At 41.6% G+C, this 26,773-nt stretch overlaps 1 protein-coding gene across 11 annotated transcripts in view; it reads right to left on the bottom strand.

Moving 5' to 3' along the window:
- LOC119657579 (regulator of G-protein signaling 9) overlaps positions 1 to 26,773 on the bottom strand; it is a 193,896-nt gene that overhangs the window by 52,638 nt on the left and 114,485 nt on the right. For all 11 annotated transcript variants that reach the window (XM_038064553.1, XM_038064550.1, XM_038064548.1 and 8 more), the window contains 2 exons: positions 12,448 to 12,629; positions 7,149 to 7,559 (listed from right to left, as the gene is read on the bottom strand). In XM_038064553.1, coding sequence (XP_037920481.1) covers positions 7,149 to 7,451 — 303 coding nt within the window. In that variant the 5' untranslated portion in view covers positions 7,452 to 7,559; positions 12,448 to 12,629. The remainder of the gene's footprint in view (positions 1 to 7,148; positions 7,560 to 12,447; positions 12,630 to 26,773) is intronic.

The raw sequence follows: 26,773 nt of genomic DNA, 5'->3' as shown, positions 1-26,773 counted from the left end.
TGTGTCTATTAAACTTTTCATCCCTCGGCTGTGGGAAACTGAAAAACATTTCTCTGGAGAATTTTCTCTTAACGATAATCTTTGGGATGGCTTACTACGCTCTCCACTCAAGGTGACCCTTTCGGCAGTGTTATCCTCACATACTCGAAGAGGATAATCAGACTCATCTAAAGTGGCTCTTGCCACGAAGCCTCACCTCGGGTCAACGCTATCAGCCAATAGAGAACTGCGTTATGAAATTGCTTCACGCATTAACGCAACCTGGATGAAGTGGCGTTCCACAACTGGTGTTCTTTGTGATTGACTTATCAACGAACGTCTCCAATCTAAAATTTACAACAATATCGTCCGCCCTGTCGCCCTCTATGGTTCTGAGTGTTGGCCGAATATAAAAGGCAATTAACAGCGTCTTGCGGTAATGGAGACGATGTTGCGTTGGATTAGTGGGGTGGTACATTTTGATCACACTCGAAATGAGGATATCCGCAATCGATATGGGGTTACACTGATAGTGGAAAAATTGCGAGAGAGGCGTCTTCGTTGGTATGGTTACGTAATTCGCGCTAACGAGAATTCACTTGCCAAGCTTGGTCTGAACATCGAAGTCGATGGTAAACGACTAAAAGGCCGGCCGAAACAACGGTGGCTTGATACGCTAGATGGGATTTAAAAGCCTCCAGATCAAGCATTTGATAGAGCCAAATGGCGATACTCATCATGAGGAGCCGACCCCGCTTTTAAGCGGGACAAAGCCTGAAGAAAAAGAAGAATGTGCTGAATCCGGGGTGGAATTACGAACTCTACAAAAAAGCATCAGTGTTAATGCTAATGTTGGTTACTATTGAAGAGTGTTAATATTTAATCTTTCTTTTATTCGTGTCAGAATCAAACATAAGAATCTTTTCGGCCGCATTGTTGCCAATGCAACATGGAAATCCGTATTCATTCATAATTATGTTCATTACCATTAGTACCATTCCACGATGAAAGGCCAAATTCGTCAGCACCGCTTTGTATACGGAAAATCAAGCCCTTTTGAAGATGAAAAAATTTTGATGGTGAGCCTGTCCTTGCCATTTGATAGGGATGCTGATATGTAGCTTTGATTTGATGTTAAATTTCCGAAGCACCTACACAACCTATTTTATGTTTGATCTATTACGTATGGAGCAATTTTGCCTTTGTACTATGAAGATAAGAGAATTCCGCTGTGTAATATGAGCCTAATGCAATAGTATGGGGGGATTAAACCTGGGGATGCTTAACGTTTGGAATTTGTAATTATTGAACATATTTAAAAGCTTCTAGAGTGATCCGGAGATTAACTATTATTGCCGGCCTTGGGACAGATATACGAATCAAACCGGAAAAGTAGCCGATAGTACATGCAGGGCAACAGCCATATTATAGCATCCTGGAGATGATAGTTTGTTACCGCAATCCCTTCCATCATACCACTTATCTAGTTATAAAAGTCATAGAAGTTACATCAAGATGTGGGGTGAAATAACACAATGAAAACCGCAAATTTAATCTGGATGAAAACCAAATAATTGCGAAGGGTCGATACCCTTTAGAGGTAATGTGAAAGTAACCGTTGTTAGGTGAGAGATGAAGATTAGGTGGAAACGATTCAGGGGCAGATAACCAGATAACCGTAAGTCCAAACAGAGAGGATTATTTCCAAGAAATAAAACAGTTTGAAAACCGGAAAACCGGAAAAACTGGTCCTTCGGGTGATTTGTGGTTTTTTCATATAAGATACTATGAACAGGCAAATTTCTGACAAGGGCATGAAATTATACATTATATTTTTTTTTCAAAACGTTTATTATAATGTGTTAATAAAATTCTATGATGTGTTACGTTACAGTTGTGGGAAGAACCCCCAGAGGCTGCGAGAAGGTTCATTAAACTAGTGAGGATCTGCGTGCTTGTTTTAAGGACAAGCGAATTGGGCTAGCGATGAATCTAAGCAACAAGAGGGCTGCTTGGCCAAATGGCAGCTGGTTTCTAGTATGCGAACTGTGAATACTTTGGGCATCTTCAATTTCGAATAAGACCTTTACCCTGGTGGTGGAGCTAGTCAGGGTAGACAACAGCAGGGACATCTGGGAGCGAGGCAACAGACGAACTAGTGGTTTCCAGTTTAGAAAACATTGTTGCCGAAGTGAGCATAGCGGAGTTCCGCTGGAGTCCTGCTCAAGTGCCAGATCCAGAAAGCCATTCACATTCTGGGCAAGATTGTCAAGATTAAGGAGGCCGATACTGTCGGCGAGCGGGATGAAAGAAACCTCGCTAAATACCAGGTGATTTGCCAAGAAACACGATAACAAATGCCTTGGAAACTTGGAAGTGGCAAAACATACTGCCTTTAACGACAATAGACTTCAAGATGAGGTCGAACAACAAAACAAAACGACCAGAGTGTCCTAGGGCTAGGACGCCAAGCAACTTCTGCTAACAGTGAAATAACAACAGCTGGCTGACAAGGCACGACGTGTGGTGCTGGAGGATGATAATTCTGCGAGTGGTGAACTAGCACCAGTGTGGACCAGTGTTGAGGTTAGCAACGAACATCTACTGGACTGTTTACTCTCAGGTGGCCCGTGGGTTCAACTACTAAAGCATATGTTCCTACCAGAAATAGCCTGCGCACTTTTCTGTATTCGGGCCTGAGTTTCAGCGATCTAACCGTGGTCAACTTGGAGCGGGCAGAACGTCAGAAAGTGTGCTACTGTGCCCAAAAAGTAGGGCCACTTTTCAAACAATTTGCGTGGATAATCCGCAAATTAACACTTTTTGTGACAGCATTGTGATCGAAATCTGTTACGAATTTCATGTCAACGCATTTATTACTTTTCATCTTACGCTTAGTTTTCCAAGACGCGAAAAGTGTATTAGGCGATTTTTTCAATGTCTAATTATATTAAGAAAAGAAGTGAAATTAAATTTTTATCTGGGAAATGAGAGGGCAGAAACGTTTAGGATGATATAAAAGGTCTTCGGGCACCAGGTTTTGTGGGGAATGAAAGTTTACAAGTGGTATCAACAGTTCAAAGAGTATATAGACGACTATGGTTTCGTGCGGAGCAGAGGCAACTCAGTAGACGTTGCTTCTGCCTCAGCCTTGGGAGCAGCGTGACGGAAGTGGTTTTCAGATGTTTTTTCGTTTCCTTATATCAATCCGCAAACACATCATACACAACTTTTATTCGTAGGAAAAGCCACCTAGTATTACTGGCTAAGCCCCGAAGGAGCTAAAATAATTTTTTTTTTAATTGCGGGAGCGCCGAATTTGACATGCAGTTGATGGCGGACTGGACCTATTGGAGAGAAAATTTCTTCCATTTCTCTGGTCCATGGACTTCTCTTTTTGGGTTAATACTTAAAGTTCAAAAATACATAGACGATTACGTCTTCATCTAACGAGTCGCCTTCAGAAAGGAGGATCATTTTGAAGGCGACGAAATAGATTTGCAGGAATAAATAAATACATTCTTAAATAAATAAAAATTGGTCTTACTTTTTGGTTATTAGTAGTATGACTCCGCTTACATGGTTCACGACCGATCAACCCTACCAGAAAAACAACAACATTTGACATCCATCATCGGAGCAAAGAAGGTCAAACGGTTGATAGGCAAGACATACGCTTTAGAGCAGCTTGGAAACCAACTAAAGAGGTGAGTCTCTCTTTGACGGCAATAAAACTGAGAACTGTAACGGTTGGGAAGATGTCCTTTATTTTGTCCTTACTAACTTTCAGGGTGGAGACCTGGAAAGTGTCTGACAAGAGATCCTTCTCGGATTATTAGTTTAATACTTCTCGTTGAAAAGATCTCCAAACCTGGCAGGTTCGACGGGAGGAAGTTTGAAACATTGAAGCTCATCCTTTCTTATAAAGTAAGAAGCCTGGACGGAATGTTTCGGTGAGGAGGACTGTGAGTCAGAGCCTTGCTCGAAAGACCCAGTCATGTGATATTATCAAAAGGGTAATTACCGAGAATAAAATCACCTGAGGGTATAAACAATTTATGCGCATATAAATCGTCGGGGTCAGATAGCATAATACTAGAGAAACAGCAAAAGAGGGTTGTTTTGTGGATTGTTGGGATTTACGGGAACTGTAATACTTTCGGATACCTAGCGGACTCCAGGAGATTCGCCTGTGTAATTTTCACGTCGAAAGCAGGCAGGCACGCTCCGCGAAGGACTTGCGGCCCATCAACCTCACCTATTTCGGGATATTTACTTAAGGAGGTATATGAGAGGACACTCTCCTATAAATCTTAGAACGGCTCAAAGACAAATCTACCGAAACTGCTCTTCACGAGGTATTAACACGATTGAGCGGTCGGTACACTATAAGAAATATACTTTTTACACCTCCCTGGATTAAGATGGAGCAATCAACAATGATAGTAATACTGTCATCGAGAAGGAGGGGTGTCTTACGCGTTGGATAGGGTCCATGCTAAAATCCAATTTGATGTGAGAAGTAGCTACTTAATAAGAGATGAGTACAGAGGGACACTCCGAAGTCGTGCCATCTCACCGGCGCTCTGGTTGATAGTGATGGATGAAAATCTAGGCGTATTAGATGGAGTGCGGTGAAGGTGGTGGCGTATGCCGACAAGCTGGAGGTATTGGTCTAAGGAATGCTTTCTTCTTTATGAATCAAACAATGGAGGGTGGGTTAGGAAATGTCTGCATGTGGTCTGCAAATTGCGGACTCGGTGTGAGTCCAACCAACAAGGAAATGATGTTATTTGCCACCAAGTCGAGATTGGGTGTGATCCTGGATCCTAAGTGAAATTGAAGGTTGAAGGCTTGCATAGCCTTCTACGCTTGCAAAGGGGCTTTTGTAAGGACATGGGGTCTTCAGCCGAGAATGGTTCACTGGAAGTAACGTACGGTTCTATTGTGGTGCAGGCGCCGAGCAAGAGGTACGATAGAACCAAGCAAGTGTTATTGAGGCTTTGCAGACCTGCCCGGCGGTTATTCTCAACGCATTCCTACATATTCTTGCCCTGGACTTCCACATTAAGTACGCTGTAGCGTGCAGTTTTGTCAGACATCTATCCATGTTGGATATCGAAGTCATGTGGCCATAGTAGCATCTTAGGTGGACCACCTGGGAACTTTGGATGTTCCCAACGAATTATGTCACACGCAAGCCAAATTTCAAGAAGAATTGGAAGGCTGACGCCCTATTGCAAGGTTATGCACAGCCTTTTTCGTCAATGAATCAGAGATGATCTGTGGTATCGATAAGGGCGCTTTCTCGAATAAACACAGCGTAGCGGAGTCGTACTAGGACCTTGTCAATGTCTAGGAGATGATCCATATCCCAAACAAAACAGGTGATCATTAAGGTTTTGTACTCAGTGGCGACATCCTCCACGCTGGTGGGGAGTAAAGCGAAGTGCTGAACAATCCGGGTGACACACCGAAAATCATTCTCTTCTCGGTTTCCGGTTATAGGAATGTCGAGATTAATGAGCGTTTTGATGGACTGGCTTTGCTCCTAACAGTGTTTCGGTGAGTGCAGTCGGCGTTCCGCTGGCGACTGTCAAAGGTGGAATCCGCTCACACTGACTTCAGATGGCGAAGACTCTGATTAGCCGATGAGGAATTGACCCTTATATAGCAAGACCCGATTGCGACAGTTTTTGGGCCAAATGCGTACAAATGCATCGCCTACTATTCACTTTGCCGACCTCGTGGAAAGGAGGGAGAAACCCTCTTTAGCTAGGGCCAAGCTATCGACAGTAGGTAAACAATTCCTTTGGGACTTCTAGTTGCAGTTTGGCGGAGCTGCTACCCTTCGTAAATGCTACGGGCTACCTCTGGAGCTCTGAGCCGGGTGGATTCTGCTCCCCTTGCCTTTCCCACAGCAGTCATGGCGGTAGGAGTTTGTGGCATCAAACCGGCGCACCACAATGTTAATTGCCACTGATGCCTATCTACCCCACCTGGGAACTTTAAATCCTAGTTTTTCGGTTACATCATGAAGTGTGACATAATTCTTTCTGGCTTATTCAAAGGACAATAAGATCAACGGGTAAAGAAACCTTTTTGAAGGATCTCGATTCGATCGCAAATGTATGCTCTGTTTTTCACGGTGCGGATTTCAATAATCCGTGCGGATTATTGAATTGATATTGGGTTTTAAAACCCATCCTTTCCTGTCGCTGTAGTACCCATACCCTTGCTTGCTAGCTTCTCCTCCCTTTGTTTTTTAATTACCACTTAACAAACGAGAAGTGGGTCCTTAGTCCTACTTACATGGCTTTGCACATGTTTGACATTCACAATCTTTAATATGAGCAACAAGCATGGCAGGCGCAAATCTAAATACCTCAGATATTGACCTATTTTATGTAAGTTGAATTCAAGTGATTTTTTGTCAATCATTCTCTACAAAAGTCATCTCCCATAATAGAGCCGGCAAGAACTTATTCATGCAATTTGCCTGATTCTTGAGCGAATGAATGCGTCATTGTTTACTCAGGGATGAAGTCGTTTCTTTGATGCCTCATTCTGTTTCCTTTTAAGAGCACTTGCAAAGCAGTCAAGCGGATTAAGATTATTTTCCGTACTGTCATCTTCACTATTCTCATTGAAAGTCTTTTAATAGATTGTGCTTAAAATCCCACAAAGCCCTTTTCGTCCTCTTCATCAGCTGCTGTATTCTAGGACTACGAAAAAGGGAAGTGGAGCCACAATCTGTTGCTCTCATGAAAGCTATTCATGCATAAGCCTGGATCCTGCAATAATTGTGTAGGTTGACTGACGTGGAAAGAGCCCTATCAAAGGACAGTATAAAAACTATGCAAGTAAACATAAAAAGCAGGACAACTTTCTGATTTTCAGCTGTTTGGTTGGCAGTGACAGGCATGCTGTTGTGGAGATGTCCTTCCGCAATCCTTCCCATGTAGTATTTCTTATGTGAAACCAAGAAGAAGTGCAAAGGATTCTGCTTGTGATTAGCCAAAAGAAACTGGGGAGGAAAGGGGGTCAAGTCTCTGATGTATTATTTTGCATGGATTCGGCTCGAATAGGGTACCACGTTAACCGCAAATCTCTAGAACAGAAGACGAATTCCCGGAGCTGAAGAAGAGTTGCCTAAAGGATATCCTTACCTTATCAAATGCCATCGGTCTGGAAAGTCGCTCGAGTGCCTGTTGGCCTGCTGCTGTTGATACGCCAATCAACGATGAATTCTGCTGCTGTGGCTGGTGTTGATAGTGATGGTGTAATTGTTGATGCGATGCCGGGTGCTGCTGTAGTTGCTGGTGTTGCTGCTGCGGCTGGTGATGGTGCTGTTGATGATGGTGCGGTGGCTGTTGTGCCACGTGTTGAGGTGTTGACGTAGTCGCGTTTGGTTGCTGATGGACTACAGGAAATTTATCTCTGTCTGGCGGAATCCCGCCAGGCGGCTCCATGGCCACCGGGACAGAACAGTAAATTAATGTGCCTGAATAGGCACGAACAATTTTATAATATAACCTAACCGAACTCCATTATTATGTTTTTGATTTTATAAATATTCACTGAAACGAGAGAAAATGTGATTTTAAAATTAGATATATGGCGAAATATTGAACAAGATAATTATAGAGTAATATAGTCGCAATACGAATGTAGACCGCTCAAATTTTGGTCATGAAGGGTGATCAGAATGACTAAAGACCTAGCCGTACAAAAAAAAGCCGTACAGAGGTGGAGGGTTGATATTATGAATATTTCTTACAGTATTCACTACCATATACGGTAGAAAACAACAAGCGTAATATGAGAAAGAAGGACAAGTGAGACGTATTCTCCGTAATCTTTTGTCAATTCGAAGATTTTCAGGCCCTTCAGGGGGTTAATCTGGTGTCACGTAAGTTAGGTGCTATGCTCCGGTTGTATGTTGTACTAAGTTTTATCGAGTGAGTGCATAACATGCTTTTGTAATTGAGGAATAGGTTCCAGATTTGTATTACTTCATCACTTGCAACGTCATACCCTCGGCTGACAGCAAAGAATATTAAATAGTCACTTCTTGGTACCTATGTCGCTGCAGTTCGAAGTTAGCGTTTGCTACTGAGTACTCTCGTCTATTTTGGAGTTTTCTGGTGATCGTTTGCCTTCCTGCCTTTAGGTATGCGTCTGGAAATTCTTCTACATAGAACCCATCCATTCTACATGATCTGGCTGTCAGAGTTCTCAAATCTTGATATAGCTGGCGGTTTCTGGTTTATCGTGTAAAAAATGTACTTTCATGTTGAGTATAAGCCGCCGTATACAATTCGCTCCTATTGGGTCTCCAAATACTCGACGTTCGAATGTAATGAAAGAGCACTTTCCAACCTAGTTCATTGTTGGTTCCTCGTTGCCATTGCACAAGATCGACTGAAGTAAAGTTGTTTATTGTCTTAACTTTTCAATCCACAGTTTTCAGCATTGGCTGTACGGGATAGAATTGGAAAATATTAAATGAAACTTTTGTTCTGTTCGGATGTGATATCAGGAAGCAGGTTGAAAGTAAGTACGCAAGGAGTTTCTGGTCTGTCCTCGGATACTTCGAGCCTGGTCATAGAAAGCCCTTGAAACTATAAACAGTATAACGTACTGAAGAAGGGGCTAAGCCTCTGGGCATAAACACAAAATGGTGCACCACTATCTCAGTTCGCCTATATAACAAGAGCGTTCCTTCCTATTCGACCGTGAGCTTGATTGATCCCTAGGGCGGAAAGCCATGGTTTTAGCTTTGTTTTTATACTGCATTTTGGTGTTTCATGGCTAACTGATTGTCTACATTAAGATATGTACAGGATGTCGAACACATGTAGCCAATTATAGGATGAATTTCATGGAAAAAGGATCATCATCAAGGCAATGGCACAGTATATCTTCAGCCGACCATCCACGTTCAGTCATGCCTTAATAGTCCATATCGATCGGCTCCATCCACCACCACCAACCGAGCGACATCATGAAGGGCATTGACACGCAAATCAGAGATATTTTTGAGTTTGAGCATTTATAAAAAAATGTTGACCAATGATAAAGATGCCAGTAAAATTCTTGCCCAATGCGTAAACACATAGGAAATTCTCGCTGCGACTACCGTCGTCAGGATGAATCATCGTACTGGTTTTCCTTATCTACTTTTCTTCTGGCGGGGTGAATTGTTGTTTGTTTGATTACCGACCGCCTGAATAGTCCAAACTAACAGGCCAGGTATATCCCACCCACATTTCAGGCGCCGGCCCACTGGAGACTGTTCAAGCGTAACCGACAGGTCGAAGTGATCTTGAATGGCGGCCTTAATAGGCAGTAACCATATTCATTCGTGCTCGTAATGATTTTATTGCTTTGAGGGGAAAGGGAGATTTGGCAGCTGGTTGTCGCTAACTATGGGAATCGTGTCATTAAGCACCACAGCTCCAATAGACGAATTTAAGCAGATATTAAGCCGAACAATTGCCTACTTAAGTTTTCTGTTCCTTTAGAATTTTTTATTGGTTTACTTCATCCCTTGCGGGGGGTTTGCACGTCAACCACATCTACGCGCGATTATTCGCGGTTACCTGAAACGTCTTTCAGCTCCCCCACGACTTCCCGAAACGCTCGCATTCGTCCTCTACTGTTCTGCGCCACCAATCGTCAACCATCGTGAGATAGTGGATTCCATCGCAATGCAAGTGTCTCCTTTTTAATGTGCAACCTATCCACAGCCACTTCCGTCTTCCTATCACATCGCATACGAGTGCCAAATCTGTTCGCTGACCAAGTAGTTTGTTTGGGATAGTGTCAGGCCAGCGTACTCCGATGATACGACGCAGGCAGTTATTGACGAAAGCTTGCAGCTTTTGGATAGCAGTGGAGTTCACTTCCCATGCGCTACTCCCATATAACATAGCAACGCAGAAAGGACACTAGCATAGAACAGTCTCAACTTGATATTAGTGCTGAGATAACTGCATTTACAAATTTTAGACAGGTCAGCGAAACCAGATCTAGCGCAGTTAATGCGTCGGGTAACATTCAATTCGATGACGCCGTCCGCAGAAACCACGCCTCCTAGATATACAAATTGTTCGACGCCTTCGATGCTCTGTCCATTAATGCAGATAGGGAGAGAGCGATGCCCCGTTCAACTGAGAACGTTGGTTTGGTAGAGTGTTGATGTGGTCAATATCGGAGGATCTGGAGCGGAAACCAGCCTGCGCTCTCTCGATCAAGCTTTCGAGCCGTTCTTTGATGCATTCCAATATTATTTCAGCTTTTCTCTTTGCGACGGCAGAGAGCATGCAGATACCCTTCCAATTGTCACGTTCAAAACGTGTGCCCTTTTTTGGATTAACGATCTTCCCATTTTTCCACCCTCTGGGGAAGTTCTCGGATTTTCCAGATTTCCATAGGAGTGAAAGCAGCAGATCTGCAGTAACTGTAGATGCATCGATAAATAACTCTGCAGGTAGACCATCAAGTCCAATTGTTTTACTCTCTTGACGTTTGAGTGCATTGATGGCCAAAATGGTTTCCCTTCCATATCTGCCTGTTACGGTGACTAGCCATTTCATTCACAAGAGGAGGGATTTCACTTTATGTAATACGGTTAAAAACAACCTCTTCAGTTTTTCATCATCATGGATGAGGAGTTGACCGTTGAAGTTCTTCAAGGACCATCGAAAGGTCAATTATACTGATGTATATATATCATGGAAAAGATATTTCTTGGCTAATTTTTTTTTTTTTTATTATAACTCAACCCTCTGGCTACTATTATCTCACTATGGCCTTATTTAATTTTTCCTAATATTTTCCAGCTCGACGTTTCTTCACCTTGCTTTCTTGTGGATGAAGGTTGAAGTCTTAGAAAGATGCTTCTATGCTAGGTTACGGCAGTAGGTGGGATTCACACCAAAAAAACCAGACTTCTCTTTGCTCCATATTCCCATGGGACATTCATGCAGTAATGTGTTTCTTATGAGTGAGGTTTCAGCCTAGCATTTGTCGCGCTTGCTGGCCTTAATCCAGTTTCTGAAGCTTCCTTCGTATCGACTCTATTTTTGCGGCTGCTTCGCATCGATTTATCTTTGACCTCAGCGTCGCCTCCACGAGATTATGGGGTCCGATAGCTACATTGAAGGCGTCGTTATCCTCCACGAACTCCGGATAATGCGATATACTATTGCCTCGGGATTTCGGGTATAGCGGCGCACTCGGAAAGTTCAGGAAACTCATCCATTTTGAGGGAATGCAAATATTTCTAAAAACCACCGTGTACCGTAAGAGACTATGGAAGTTGTTAATTTAATTTTATAGCAAAGTGACGTGGGATGAGGCAGCATTTGATAAGTTGCATTTGTCTTAGACGAAACCGAAAGACGTCCGATTCTAAGTGCCTTCACGCGATTCATCGGCCCTTTTCGAAATTATTCCACCGATGTTGCCACGTTCTGCACATATTCTTTTTCGTGGCTTTGCGGAAGTCGACAGTCACTTCGGGCGGGTTTGGCTTGGATTGGATGGTTAAGCTATAGTCAATAGGGCGGATTTGCGCTCAATGGAATTCGTAGTCATGTTGTGTTCTGCGAATTATATAAAGGAGCATTTAACAACTGCGAGCCGCTTTGGTCACGCTGCTCCCAGGGCAGCAGTGAGGTGGCGTCTGACGACTTGTCTCTGCCCTCGTAAGAAACCATGAAGCCGTCATCGCCTAATATTTGGGTGCTAAACGAGGGATCCGTGGACCAAAAAAAAACGAGTAAGTTGCTCTCCATTTGGTTCGATCCAGCTTCAAGTTGATGCGAACTTAGGACCCCGCAATTCTCAAAAAAAAAATATTTTCAGCTCTCGAATCCTTTCTAAGAGTAAGTTTTGAGCATACTGGTTAAGATTGATTTGTATCTACTCCATTCAGCTGGACGATTCTGATTTCTCCTAAAGCCCACATATCTATCACCACCAGGCTTTCATATCCTCTTCTCCTTTGTACTGCATGTACAGCGAATTCGTAAAGCGACCCTCGAGGGGTGTGTATTCTTCATGGCATTTTGTTGGACCTTTCCGACCTATCAGGTTGGCTTAAAAGAGCAACTTAAGATCAGTAGCAACACCAACAAAGAGAGCAAAATGTAAATACTAGGGGGAGACACAAGCTGGAGAGTCTAACTCAGTCGTCAAGGACAAGTAACATCGGTAGGAGAAGGGGGGATTTGCGAGTGTTCAATTAACCGAAAAAGGATATCGCAAACAGAAAAGTGGGGACGTTTTGATCTCTGTGGAATGATCTTCTAAGTGCCTTAATTTATTTCTTTGAAAAAGGAGTAGTAAATGGATCCTTAAAATCAAACCATAGGCAATAGAAATGATATGGCTCAGATAAAATCATTTCCAACGTTTTCTGCTTACTAGACAAATATTAATGATAATTGCAATACTTACTAGTCTTCATTTCTTCAAAATTCCTTCTCGTTGTAGAAAACCAAGTCAACAATTTTTTTCTCTTCGATTGCTCGAAGATGAAGAAATGAGACGGTAGCTGGGGCTGCGACCGGTACAGAGGGATATCTGTTCGTTTCGGTTCGAGCCCCTGGCCCATCTCGACGTCACTCCCACATGCGATTCTGAAATGATAAAAACCGAAAATAGAATGAATTTTTATTATTTTTAAGTTTTGTATATTGTAGAAACATAGATAGTATCTTATTTTAAATAATATTTTAGTTTTGTTAAATATTCTCCATCATTAGCTAGAGATGCATTTCTTAATAAAGACTAAGTCAACGGATATTCCTAGCTTTTCAAATTTATTAAGAGAAATATTCGAAAGACTAACTATGACATCGGTTCCACCGGCGGGACGTGTAAGAAGACTAGGGAAGGAACCATGAAGAGGGGCGCGGACATTCGCTTTTCGTCAGGGAATTGAATGAAGCTAAACCAACCAGAAAGTTCGAGAATTGAACCCGAACATTGAATAAAAAACATAGCAATCTTGCTGTCTCTAAACGAAAAATCTTTGGCAAACGGCAAGAAAGGGAAAGGTGAGGAGCTAAAGCATAAATACCTAGAAGTTTCCTCCTTGAAGCTCCTAAGGAGGGACTACGAAAGTTTTGCGGATGTCTTAGGGATGAAAAGACTCAGAGATTGAAGGGGAATTTAAAATAAAGTTCTTACCTTGCTATTAAGGTCAGACTTAATAGATTTATAGTATGTTCAAGCTGTGGATGGTGAAAGGATTGTTTTCGGGAAATATCAAAACCTTGCCCTTACTGAAGTAAACCCAGGAACTATTCAACACACCTCCTTCATGTGAATCTGTTTGCCTTTTAGGCAACCTATGGAAGAAATTAGCCAGGATGATACTCTCCCCTGGTGGTCTACCGGGCATCATATGGAACGTGTTCTATGGTTAATAAGTTAGCAATGATATACACATAACACCCAATGGCATTCAGAAATCCTGCATTATGATGTCGCTGAATGGCAAACATGGATAAAAAGTTTCAGGTCCAGCGTCGCAAAGAGGAAAAGCCCAGCCCAAGATGAAAATTATGCACTATCTTTAGAATTGAAGGGGGCGGGGTGGAATGGAAAATCAAATCCGTCTGAATACTGAAAGAAGCACTAGGAATCATTATACAGAAGATTACCGTGATGGTAGAACAATTTTGAAGAGAGCTGTTGAACTCATCCACTTATTGTGTCTTTTAAGCACTGGGTTGAACCATTTAATGAAAAACTAAAAAAATAATAGAGGAGGTAGCAAGATCAGAAGAAAAGTGGCTTGCGATAAATGTCACAAAAGCAGCAAGCTCCCGAAACTGAATCCTTCCAAAAGTGTAAGACTGCACTGTAGCCTCGCGTGGAAAAGGGCAGGAGAAGACTGGTGGAGAGTGGTTTCGGTGTTATTGAATTCCACACAGTGCTATAATCTTCATCCATAAAAACAAAAACAAAACAATTTATGTTGGACTAATTCCGTATATAAAATTTCTGCAGAATAGTTGATATAAATGCATCATGAGTATAAATTGCAGGACAAATCGGTGGAGCCTCGTTCACTAGTTAGGAAAAAAAATTAACGGAAAAACATCCAGACAATTGGGGTTTCGCTAATGGAATCAAATTATTTTACTATACACGGTTGCCATAGACTTCGATGCACGGTATAGCACTTGAAACACACCCACGTACCATAGCTTGCGGTTCCCGAGAATGTGCTTTGGCTTCCTCTACGACTTTCTGAGAAACTTGCACCCTTCTTCCACTATACTGTGTCTCGATCCACTTGCCGACCATCCAGGGATAATGTGTTGCACTGTACGACATAACTCTTAATGGAGTTGTCGCCCTTCCTTAATGTGGTGTGGTGGACCCATACACTGTCATTTCCACTTTCTGTACAACATGTCCATGGATATTTGACCCGCGCGTCTACCAAGTTCTCTAGTAGTTATTATCTCAGACCCAACTATGAATTGATGGAAACTTAAAGCCTTCAATTAACAAGGGCGACTACTTTCCATGTACTGTTCCCATATTGTAGCACAGAGAGAACACTAGCGTAGAAAAGCCTTAATTTGATGCAAGTGTTAAGATAGTTTCAGTTCCAAATTTTGCACAAAAATACGAAGGCGCATGCAGCGCTTAGAGGTGAGTAAAACATTACCTTAGTAAATAATGTGATATCATATCGCTTTTTGAAAAAGGTGATATTACCTTTCACCATCTTAACCGTACATATGATGTTATATCATCAACATTAAATATTAACTTTCTGCAACCCATAGTGCCAAATATTACTTATTACTAGAATATGCATGCATTTATTATGTTCAAAATGCAAACGATGCAACAGCACCAAATAAGTATAATTGAAGAAGGAATGATCATCAAGAAGAGCAGAAAAAACAATAAAAGATCCCATCCCATCACAGGATAATCAATAATACAATATTTTCACATGCAGTAAACAGGGAATCGTGATTTCGTGTTTCGTGATGCGGTAATGGTAGGTGATGTTGTAAAGTTTGGGTCTCGCTCGGCGGTGGTAATGTATTATCATACTTAAAGATGATATCACTTGTGTAATATTACATACATCACCTACCCATCTATAGTTGCGTTATTAATCTGTCGAACGGCGTCAAGTTTGGTGCCACAGTGGGGGTCGGCAGAAGCAACGCTTCTTCTATATGAAAATCAATCAACGCACTCGATATTCTGGCCATTAATGCAAAAAGCAAGAGTGCGATTACTCATCAAACTGAAACTGGTTTTACTAGTAGTTGTTTTCTGTTTTAAATATGTTTGCCCTCTTTTCCATAAATATACTTTTATGTAAAAATAGAAAGACTAAGATGATATTTCCAGTAATTATTGTTTTATGATCTTTTCAAACAAGAAAGTTCCCGTGCCGCACCTTGTATATCACCTTCTCTAACAACTTCTCCAAAGCGGCTGCATGGTAGATGAGGTAAATGAAGAGGTCACGCAGAACCAATTTTAACTCTTCCACTGGACAGAAAGCACTTCTTTTCCCATGCATAATTCAAGGTTGCTTATGAAGCACTTGGGCCTCGTCACACAATTCTTAGGCATTTATTGTCTTGCTGAACGCTAGTTGAAGTCTACCCTCTTCCTGTTGCGGAAGGAAAGCATAATTATTTGTAATAAATGCTGTCTGAAGGTGCTATACTAATCTCGTTTCCTTCTTCACATGACCTCTTAAAGGCTGTCTTAGAGATTCTGGATTTTTTTTTAATTTTTGTTGTTCCACCCCGCCTCCTGCACTTAAGCAGAATTTTATACGGGAATCGGGAAACTAGAGGATTCCAACTACGCTATTGCCTGATTGCATCAGTGGGAACGCGGTCGTTTCATAGTAGCTTCATATATCTCAATTATAAGCTGTGGCAGTTGATCCACCTTTTCCATCATCGTTCTCGTCGTATCATGGTCTCCCTCGTAAACCTGCCTTCGTGCGCTTCAAATGTCGAGGAAGATGGTATACTGGCCGCTTCGGCTATAGTGCTCATTAACCCACCAGACCTTTTCTTTTACCAATAGGGTACTGAGACATGCCTAATTAAAAACCGAGCCTAAAGCTAACTAATAAGAGACCCTGTTCCGGAAACATTTCTAGTTGGATTTGGCGTTCTTTTCTTCATCTCTCGGTTTTCCTCCGTTTTAAAGCTGTTATCACTAGCGTTCGACACCAAAGTGTTGACGTTGTTAAACTGCTTAAACTTCCATTGCAATCTGGATGAAGTTGGCTCAAGAGGACTACATAAGGCTCCATAATTAAGGGAAATCGAAAGTGATGCATGAATTGTACTTCGTAGCGAAATGACGGAGGAATTTGTGCGCACGTTTAGGGCAGTGAAAGCATTATTTGCATTTATCGGAAGCTGATTTGAAAAGGATGTATAGCACAGTGAAGACTCTCATGGGCGGACACCGACCGTCAAGCAATTTTTGCCGCTCATGTGTACGGAATAATCCAGTTTTTAAATACGTTTCTCAAAATTTTTTAATTGCTCGAAGGCAATATATTCATTTTTACAAAAAATCTGTAAAGTTGAAATTGTTTTCATAGCAGCCTGATTTGACAGCACGTCTGATGTTTCCTCAGGCTGTTCAGTGTCGGAATTCTTTTCATCTACGCAGATTTCCCTACTGGAACAATCGATTTCAATCTCTGGGAGTGTTGATGGGGACTCAGTGGCTAATTCTTTATCGACTTCGAGGAATTCTGTTGCGTCAAAATAGCCCTCTCCAAGTGTTTCTGCCAACTGAAAACTAGAAGACAACATTGCTAAGAGCAGGTCATCCTCAGGGTTGAATTCTTCTGATTCAGAATCATTTTTGTCAAATCCAGTTTTTTTAAAGCAGTTTTTAATTGCTACTGGCTGCACCTTAATTCAGGATGCTTTTATGAAATGCACAGCCTCCAAGACGTTTATTGGCTTCTTCTCCGAAGAAGTGTCAATGATTGCCAAGATGTGTTTTGCATGCATGCTTCGTTAGAGAACTTTGAAATTTTTAATAACGCCCTGCTCTAACGGCTGACAAGCTGATGCCGTGTTGCTTGGAAGGAAAATAATTTGTATAGTTTGTAATTGCAAGTTGCGAAGATGCGAAGTTGCATTCTCCAGGAAAAGTAAAATTTTCCTTTTTTGCTTCTAATTTTTCGGTCGAAGTCCATTAGCTACTGAGTCATTAATTCGCGTGTCATCCACGCCTCTTTATTAAAATGCCAAATTATTGGCAACCGCTTGATGTCCATGGAGGCAAACGGTCTGGGAGATGCAGCTTTCCCAATTACGGGTTTCCTTTTTCTCCTGCTAAATTAACGCCAGTAAAATTGTTAACCTTTCTGTGGACAATTTTCCACCGTGGCGCTTGTCCGATTTAAGAGCAAGCGTTTTGTTGGGTAATACTCTACAGAGAAGACCTGTTTCGTCGGCATTATAAATGTCCTGGGGTCTTTAACCAATTAGAAGTGCTGGAAGTTCTTTTAAAATTGTTCAACGTCTTCTGGATTAACAGCGGAGACTTGACCATACACCCATCGAAATGCAATGTTATGTCTATCGAGAAATCTTGGCAGCCAACCGTCAGATGCAACTCCGAGGTTGAAAGCTATTTCCTTGGCTTTCTCTTGAATAATTGGTCCCGATAATGGAGTGTTTTGACTTCGGACCTTGCAAAACCAGTCATAAACCGCGTCATCAATATTTTTCCCTTTTGAATTGATAACATTTTTTTACTGGTGGTATTTTCTCCAGCAATCCTTCTGGCCCTTAATGCCTCTTTGTTACGCACAATAAGGGAAGCCTGCACTTTCCTTTGTCAAATCCGGTATATCAAATCAATTTATCAATATTGAATCTGTTTTAGATTATTTATTTGCCCTTTGGCTAGCACACGCACTGATGTATTTTTATTTTCATATGGGTTGAGAATATCAATTTTCTCTTTCAAAGAAACCACTTTTCTCTTGGACATTATTAATTATTTTACCTTTTAGACTTTTCACTTCAACTTGCTGCGATTGAATGAGACAATGTTGCGCTGATAAACGAAATGAGCACACACATTTCTTACCAGTGGAGTTCCCAAATTAATTTGTGGACTTTTACGTTTGAATCCCTTCGCACAATTTTGTGCGTCGTGTACGCTTTTAAGGGGTTCGTGTCCGGCTATGAGAGACTTTTTTTTAAAAAAAATTATAAAATCTACTGTCCGCGTCCGGTCAAAAGGGGTGTTCGTCCAAGAGAGGCAAATTGTTCCGATATATTCAGAAAAAACATAATCAGAGAAAAATTGTCTGCCCAAGAGGGGTTGCTCATGCGAGAAGGGACCTTCGGGCCTCGACGTGGTGTTGCGTATCAACACGGGTGCCGTACTCCATAGTTCGGTAGAGATTTAGGTAATTCTTGCATCCACCAGTATGAATGCTAAGCCATGCACTTGGTATGGACTGGTACCGTTGTTGCTTGTCTCAGCGGGGCTCTGATTGTGGTCACAAAATCAATCCGTGTCTTAAGAGGACCGTAGGATTAAGTCGCACGACAGGTGCCTACGTAAAACACCATGGGCTTCACTGCCCAAGAGGGGTGTCCGCTAAGAGAGTTTTCACTGTATATCAACAGGAGCCCACAGGCCGAACTTCACAACATGATAACATTTCTTGCCAAGCAAGGGCTAGGTGTGAAACACCCGCAGAAGATACCTATCAAGTTTAGAGAATTAATGTTCACTTTAAAAATTTCAGAAGCTGCAAGTTCAGATCATGAACTGTGGAGAGTTGTCTAAAAAAGTCGCAAATATGGCTTAGCCTATTAGACTTAACACTGCTATCCCATAATATACGATAGTATCATTCAACCCCCTCAAGCGTTGTTCTCAAAACATGTAGTCAACTCACTTCATAAGTTATAAATTCACTTTAAAATCCCTTTCGAGTACAAAGAAAACAATATCGAATTCCAAGGAAGCTCGAAGGAATGAGATCCTTGGAAAATTTCCAACAAACAAACATTACAAATCTTCAAATATACGAGGGATGTGTCGTCGAATAATACAAGAAATCCTCAACTGCCAGTAATTTCATTTCTCTAAATCCTTTACTTTATGGATGACAATAATCGCGACAAGAAATTTTATGCTGTGACAATAGAGGAGCCTTAACGTTTTGGTAATATCTCTTAAACCGATATGTGTCTGTATGTAGGAATAAGTACAAGGACGAGCCACCATTAGATTGCTATGAAATTTGGTGGAGTAGGCCGAACAACTCGGTTTAATGTATGAACATATCTCGGAGATAAAGTTTTGCAGTCTTGATAGGTTTGCTTGAAAAAGGTTTACAGTTTTCGGTACGCCCTCCCCCATGACTGGCATTGAAGGACGGGAAAATGTAACCAATTTTTAACAAACTGTTCAGATTATTCATAATAGAGGGATGGTTTTGGAGGAACACTCAGTTGGAATACAAGGAACACAATGCTTACCTTCCATGCAGTTACATATTTTTTACTTTCGTGGGAATGTACTGAAGGGGGAGGGGGTTGGCGGGGGTTGAAGTATTTGTGTGTATGCACATACATGCGACGGGTTTCCTTTCAATATATGTTTCACGTGAAAAGTTCCTCCAACTTTCTTGTAACAGTGAAAACTCTTGTCGATAGCAAACTACACAAAAAGAAACCTTTCCAGATTCAACCAACACCAGGTTTGGAACTACGAGAGCAACCCCCGCACACACTATGAAGTAGAAACTTAAGAAATACTTGAATGTGCCATTCCTCCTATTTTCTTCTCGAATAAAATGAAGTTGAAGTCATGCCAAGGCGCGTACATTTCATGTAAGTGACGTCAAAAGGAAATTCATGAGACGCCAGCAAGCGGCAGCAACAATAAGAAAATTCCTTCGTGCAGTGGTAATGCTTCATGGGATGTTGGATGAAAATGACTCGACTCCCATTGACGAAGAAGAAAATCGATTGAGCCACAGTCGAGAATTTTATGTTCTTACTTTCGAAAAGTTAAATACAAGAGGACTCAGATGAAATGAATGGGAACGAAGGATAGTGTGGGGGACTGCGGAGGACCTTCGCAGCTCGAACTGCTGAGCAACTGGGTACGTACGGTAGGAGCAAGACAGCCTGTCTGCATAATATTTTGCTTACATCATTTTCTTCTAGGATAATATTGAACTGGTTTAATGTACTTCGAATGGATTCAAGGGGATAATGGACATTGGACGTAAAGGAGTTTATGTTTATGGAGGAGCAAAGCGTCATAATTTCATCTCTCAAGGGACTTTCCTCGCTAATGTACAGATGCATAAATCCCGAAAAGTGTCGTCATATTGCCTTAACATATTTACGAGCTCATTCCTAGCACTCAATTTGATAATTTAGTGTCATAGCACGGAACTCGTTCAATTCGGAATTCAGAGAAGGGTGTTAAGGGTAGAGTTCGGAATGGTCTCTTCTAATCTTATCGGGAAACTTTTAATTATATTTTGACTTTTATTGCCTTCAAACTTTTGTTGAGCCGCTATCTTCTAGGAAGCATGGGTAGCAACAATTATTAATCCGAACCAATTTTATTTGTAAATTAAAACAGATGATATTTGCAAAGTCAAGCGGGGTCGAAATTAGAGTTTACATTTTCAAGCCCATTAATTTCGTGCTTCCTCTCAGAAAAACACTGCTACGATAAACAAAATTACACTCCATCATCTATCAAGGCGATCCGGTAAGGTATAATTGACCTATTTATTAACGCCCATCAAAACATTAATGAAATTAGTTGAGCCTTGATATCGCCTTCTTGCGCCGAAAGTAAAACTCACCCAATAGAAATTATATCACCTTCGAATTCCTTTCGAAACCGGTGGACGCTCCTTGAACCTTTTTACATTTCAAATTAAGCGTTCCTTCGTACAATTATCCTTTTCATCGCACATACACCGGGGCACCGATAATTTGAAGGTTCACTTTGCAAGTCCCTTGAGTGTATTTTCCGCTCCAACTTAATTCAGGATAATTGGGGACTTTATTTCATATCCTTGAAATTGCCGAACTAAATTCAAAGCTGGAAACGTCCTTGATACCTGACTTGTTTATGGTTTGCGGGATACCAATTATGAGTGTGAATTTTCGAGAATATCCTGAACCTTATTAATTCCGCCTCTCTTGTAATTACGGGGGGAGGTGAACATAAATTATGACTAAATGGTCCCTTGCTTTGTGCCAAAGTTTTATTTCAGACAGTTTTGTAAGAAGGAGCCAATAAAATTTGATTGTATTATTGCATTTTCTTATGCCGCATATACGAGAATAAATTAGCATAAATTAGAAGACCAGGAGTTTCATGGGATATTTTGATACCGCATCAGGAAATAAAAGGCAGAGAAAAATCCCCAAAAATATTATGCATTGTAGAATATCCTTTATAAAATAAATTTGAAAAAATGCTTGGAAGGCTTCTGCTTTCATGGTATTCGTATTTATAGATGATATGATTGTCATGAATAGGAATAGCCAGGCAACTCGGGAGGAGATGATATAAAGCATTGGAAGCACATGCAGGTAATCAAGTCGCAGTTTACAATGTACTCGATACATGTTTCGTAGAAAGGCTGCATATGTAGGATGTGTTCATGATGTGATTTTATTGTGAAGCGGGTATTCACCACTTTACCACTTCCGGACAGTGATTGCATTAGTAGTCTCGAAGACCGTGTCACAACGCGCAATCAAGGTCTAGCCAAACTCGATAAAAATTGTGTGGACCTCAATTGATGATTGACGTTGCGATGATTGAGGTGACTGAGCGGCACCCGTTTGATCTCGTTACCCTGGGTTCGAATCCCGATTGTCATGGATATTTGTGTTCGTATTTGCACTTGCACAATATTAGGTGTGATGACAGTGACAGGTGAGACTGTATTTAGCTAATTTCTGCTTTACTATCTTCGAAAATTCCGAGATGGTTGAAAATGTTTAAGATGAGTCTTTGAAAGTTGACTGACAATTCCTCCGTTAGACGCGAATATTAAGCCACAGAGAAAAAAGTGTTGGTTCTATTTTTGTTTTTCAAACTCGGTGCAAATATCCAAATATTTAATATTCAGAGAAAATCATAACATGGTAAAGTTGGAATTCCGGGTTGGTCCCTATTGTGGACGCAGGGATGAAAGACCAAGCAATTCCCAAAAAAAAAAATATTTCTAGCCAAGCTCCAAGTTAATAAGGCGGATTTGGGCTCAATATAATTCATAGTAATGTCGTCTGCGAGCCGCTTCGGTCACGCTGCTCCCAGGGCAGAGGTGAGGCAGCGTCTGACGATTTGCCTCTGCCCTGGTAGAAAACCGTAAAGCCGTCATCGCCTGACACTTTTGTAAAGTTCGGGTGCTAAGCCCTAAACGAGGGGTCCGTGGACCCAAAAAAAGAGGGAGTAAGTTGCTCCCCATTTGGTCCGGTCCAGCATTAAGTTGATGCCGACTTAGGACCCCACAATTCCCAAAAAAAAATACAAGTGAGTGATGATCATGAATCAAACGCGGAGCGTTTTCTAATTCAGCCTAATTTGAGTATGATTCTTAATGATAATTTATTTATTTGCATCCTGCCACATCCTACTGGTCATATATCCGTTACTTTCAAAATATAATTTGGGAATGCTGTTCTAATCTCTTTACGTTAGGTTAGGTTTAGGAGCTGAAATCGACGTACCAAGCACACCGGGTTTCTATTTTGGACCCACTGCACTATACCCTGAAACGTCTATTCAGACGGGTTCCTATCTTTGACGCTTCCTTGACGTCTCTTAAAGGAAGAGAATGTCTATTGCGCTGATCAGGGAAGTGGACGATGCCGTACAATGGATTGATTTCAGAAGTGGGTATTTGATCATGAAAAAACTTGCATGTCGTCGTAAATCTTTCGATGGAAGGACAGACGTTAACGGGCGACTTGGAAAGATGGAAGGAACACTTCAAAACGGTTGTCAAGCTTATCACATCCGGTGAGGTTCCCTCTCTTGTGGATAAAATGGTTAGTCATCGTAGCATGGGGATACGGATTTTTCTTTGAACCAGAAGAAAAATTATTTCTACCTTCAATGTACTCAAGCGGCGAACAGATGCTGAGCTTGACGATTCGCCCACAGACCTATTTATCGCTGCACCTACATTTACTGCAGATCTGCTGCTTCCACTCATACCTAAGTCTTGGAAATCCGAGACTTTTCCTAGGGACTCTAGAAAGTGGATGACCGTTAGGATTCCAAAAAAGGACACCCGTTTTGAGTGTGACAACTGGGGGGGGGGGGGGGGGGAGTATTTGCATGTCTCCTATCGTTGAAAAGATAATAGCTAAAATAACCTTGGAACGCATCAAAGAACATTTCGAAAGCATGGTCGACAAAAAGCAGACTGGTTTTCGCTACCCATCCTCCTATGTTGACAATATTAACACCTTGCGGATCACTTTGGCTCTTCATCGATTTCAAGAAAGGAAAAGGGAGCCACATATAATGGCGTAAAATGTCACGTGCTGCACCGAGGTAAAATTTCAGAAATTCTAAGGGCCAAAGCGGATTCATGGTCCTTTTTCCGGAGGATGTGGAGGAATGCTCAAATACTTTTACTATGCTTATGTCACTTATTTGCTCTCTCACCGGGTCATGCTTTTGGCTAAGTGGAATTTGATTTGCGAAGGGAGGCAGGTATAGGTACTCAGTCTGACGGGTCATCGAACTTTCCTTATTTGCATTAATGGGCGAAGCACCGATGGCATCGATTCAATTATATATCTGGGAAGCGCTAGCAGTGGTAGACGCGTATTGGAAACTTATATATAAAATTATATAAAATAATTATATAAAATCGCCCACAATTTGTTGGCATTCGCATTTACTTCCCTTAAGCTTACTCGAATTTTTTTAGTGCAATCTCACTTAATTTGTAACCAGATTTCTCTGCCGTTCCTTGTACAACAAACAGTTTGCCAATTAAGAGAAATGTCACTAGTCCTGTAGGGAAGATGCCAACTGTCATCTCTGAATGAGGTGTAGGGCCACACACAAATTTGTGACCCTAAGATGGCTAGATACCTCACTGTAGAATGCATAGATAACCTCGTGAATAAAATCACCACTATCAAGAGATCTTGGAGAAAGTTCGGCTTTGTTGCAAAGGCTGCTGTGGATGAAACACTCAAATTGTTGGTTTCGCTTGTACGAATGGCAGATCTCATGCCAGTCAAGATTGATAAGCATCATCGACACATCGTAGGCAGCAGCAAATGCCCGGACTAAAAGGTAGTTATAAACGTAAATGACAAATCAACCTTATCTCTATGATATGGGACAGCCCTGTCCCGATATGAGGCTGATGTAACAGCGTTCCAGGAAATGCGTTGGATAGGGACCGGTTTCCTAGAGAAGAGTCTCCACGCCATATGTGGTGGCCATCCAGTATACCATATGTTTGGAGTAGGTTTCTTAATCAGCCAAAAACTGAGACCTGCGGTTATCGGCTTGCGGGGCAAATTTATAAATATAAGACTCATTAACGGCCACGCCGCTACAGAAGAGACTGCAGAGCCGGAAAAGGTTACCTTCTACGAAGCAGTTGAGCGGACCGTCGAAGCCTATCGTTCTGTGATAGAAAAAGAAGACGAGGCAGACCTTGCCTGAGATGCATCGATGGCGTAGACCAGGACGCCAGACAGTTTTTAAGGATATCGAAATGGTGGACCTCGGTGCAAATCCTGGATGTCTGGAGTTCCTTATTAAGGCAGGCCTAGACTGGATATCGGTTGTTGCGTCGTTGATGATAATTACATGATAGAAATTATACTTTGGCATACGGTATGTACTAATCGTGGCCTGGAGGAGACATCGAGTCTAAGCTTGTATATGAGTAAGGGCGGTGTTAAGGGGCACAATTTGTCATCTAGATATTAGCTGCCAGTAATACAGTCATCCTTGGAGGAAAATATGTTAAAGTGGAAACGTTTTAACCGACACAAAAAGATGCACAGTGTACTGTGGAATACTCCACTAAGGAGAAGGGAGTATACTCTAAACCCAGGCCCAGGCCGGATATACCAAAGTGTGCAGGATTTTCTCCCGATAAAACCATCCTCCCTACCTGCTAGTACACACATGTGAAGTACTACACCACGGGACGGATTTAGGTCACACTAATTGGGTCTCCTTTTTTCCATTGACGGCGCTCGAAACTGTGTCTTACTGGTTTCCTCCACATCCTGGCTTTTTGGTAATGGTTCCGATTGAGCAATTAAATCCATTCTAGTTTTTCTGGCTTTTTTTCTCCACTTGATTTTCCAAACTAACAATTTTACCTAAAATCACATCTAGGTTTATTCATTCGCCGACAAGTCCCGGACAATAAAGCGATATATGCTTCCCCATAGAAGCTGAAGTAATTGGATGAACTATTTAGACCTATGAAGGTACACGCGGGGCGCTCATGTCCACGATGAAATTAAGCGAAATTGTAATTGATCTTCCGACGCGTTCTGAAGAATCATCTCCTTGATAGGAGGAATTTGTTTGCAGGTCTACCGATCCTTTCTGCAGCTTTGCGCTAGGAACCCGATAAAAGATGGAGTGAATAATCCCCGCAAGCAAATGAATCCAAAATATTTGCCCATACTCTCATAGACCTGAATTCAAAGGATTTACTCATACAACAATATTATGGGACCCTCACCTTCAGTGCAACCATCCATGGTATCCCCAAATAATATCGTTTTGATGTCACTCGATATTACTTGCTTAATTCTTGTTGAAATCATACTCATGAAACGGAACCATGAATTCAGCAAGTTAGTGACACTAAGCCAGAATATTTATCATGCCATTAACGAGTATTGATATATTCAGTCCTTGCCGGGGTTGATTTATTTAAGCTGAGCGTGTATCCTTGAAATGACCGAATTATGTTATACAATCATAAATTTGGGAAGCAGAACCAAACTAGCAAACAACATTTCGTTGTTTTCAGTTCGCTGAGCAAGTTGAGATGATTCCGCAAAAAATGTGCAAATGTTATGGATGTTTATACGCGGATATTGTGTACATTGTTTTCCTCAGAAGGCAAACAAATCTATTGATACAACCAGATTACGCCTCAACCCTACAACCCTACATCCTGCAAACACTCAGAATTACATATCTCTTCGGAAAGGATACAATAAGGTTAAAAGTCCCAGGTTGAACTGGATAGGGTGGAAAACAAGTTTTATATGTACTTCTCGAAACCATTGCGAAATAACATTTCATAACTCGATGCCATTTCTTGGTTGTCTGCCACCCCTTCCACAGCACCGGGAAATCGTTTTGTAAAGGAAAAACAGCAAAAATCCGTACAATTCCACTGGGAGGCGGGAACAATACGAGAGCTGAAATTGACTGCTGGCGACAAGTTGTTTAACAACAGTTGAAATGACTGAATATTGCTTGTGTTTATACATCGTACAAATTGAAGGAAAGCAATTTCGATTCGACGACTCACCAAATATGACAAATACACCATCGAAACAATGTCCTGGGAAATGAAATATATGCCTCGAAGCCCTAAATAAAATTACAGTCTCTGCCGGAGCTTGCCAGTGTCCTTCGTTTGCCCCTCAATAAGGATGCCATCAGTGAAGACGACGGAAGCCAATTACCTGTCTATTGATTGTCTGTTACATGGAATTTTCGAGGACTGAAA

The sequence above is a fragment of the Hermetia illucens genome, chromosome 5 (assembly GCF_905115235.1).
Source record: "Hermetia illucens chromosome 5, iHerIll2.2.curated.20191125, whole genome shotgun sequence".
NCBI lineage: Eukaryota > Metazoa > Arthropoda > Insecta > Diptera > Stratiomyidae > Hermetia > Hermetia illucens.
The sequence above is the reverse complement of the archived record's forward strand: the minus strand, read 5'-3'. Positions and strand labels throughout refer to the sequence as shown.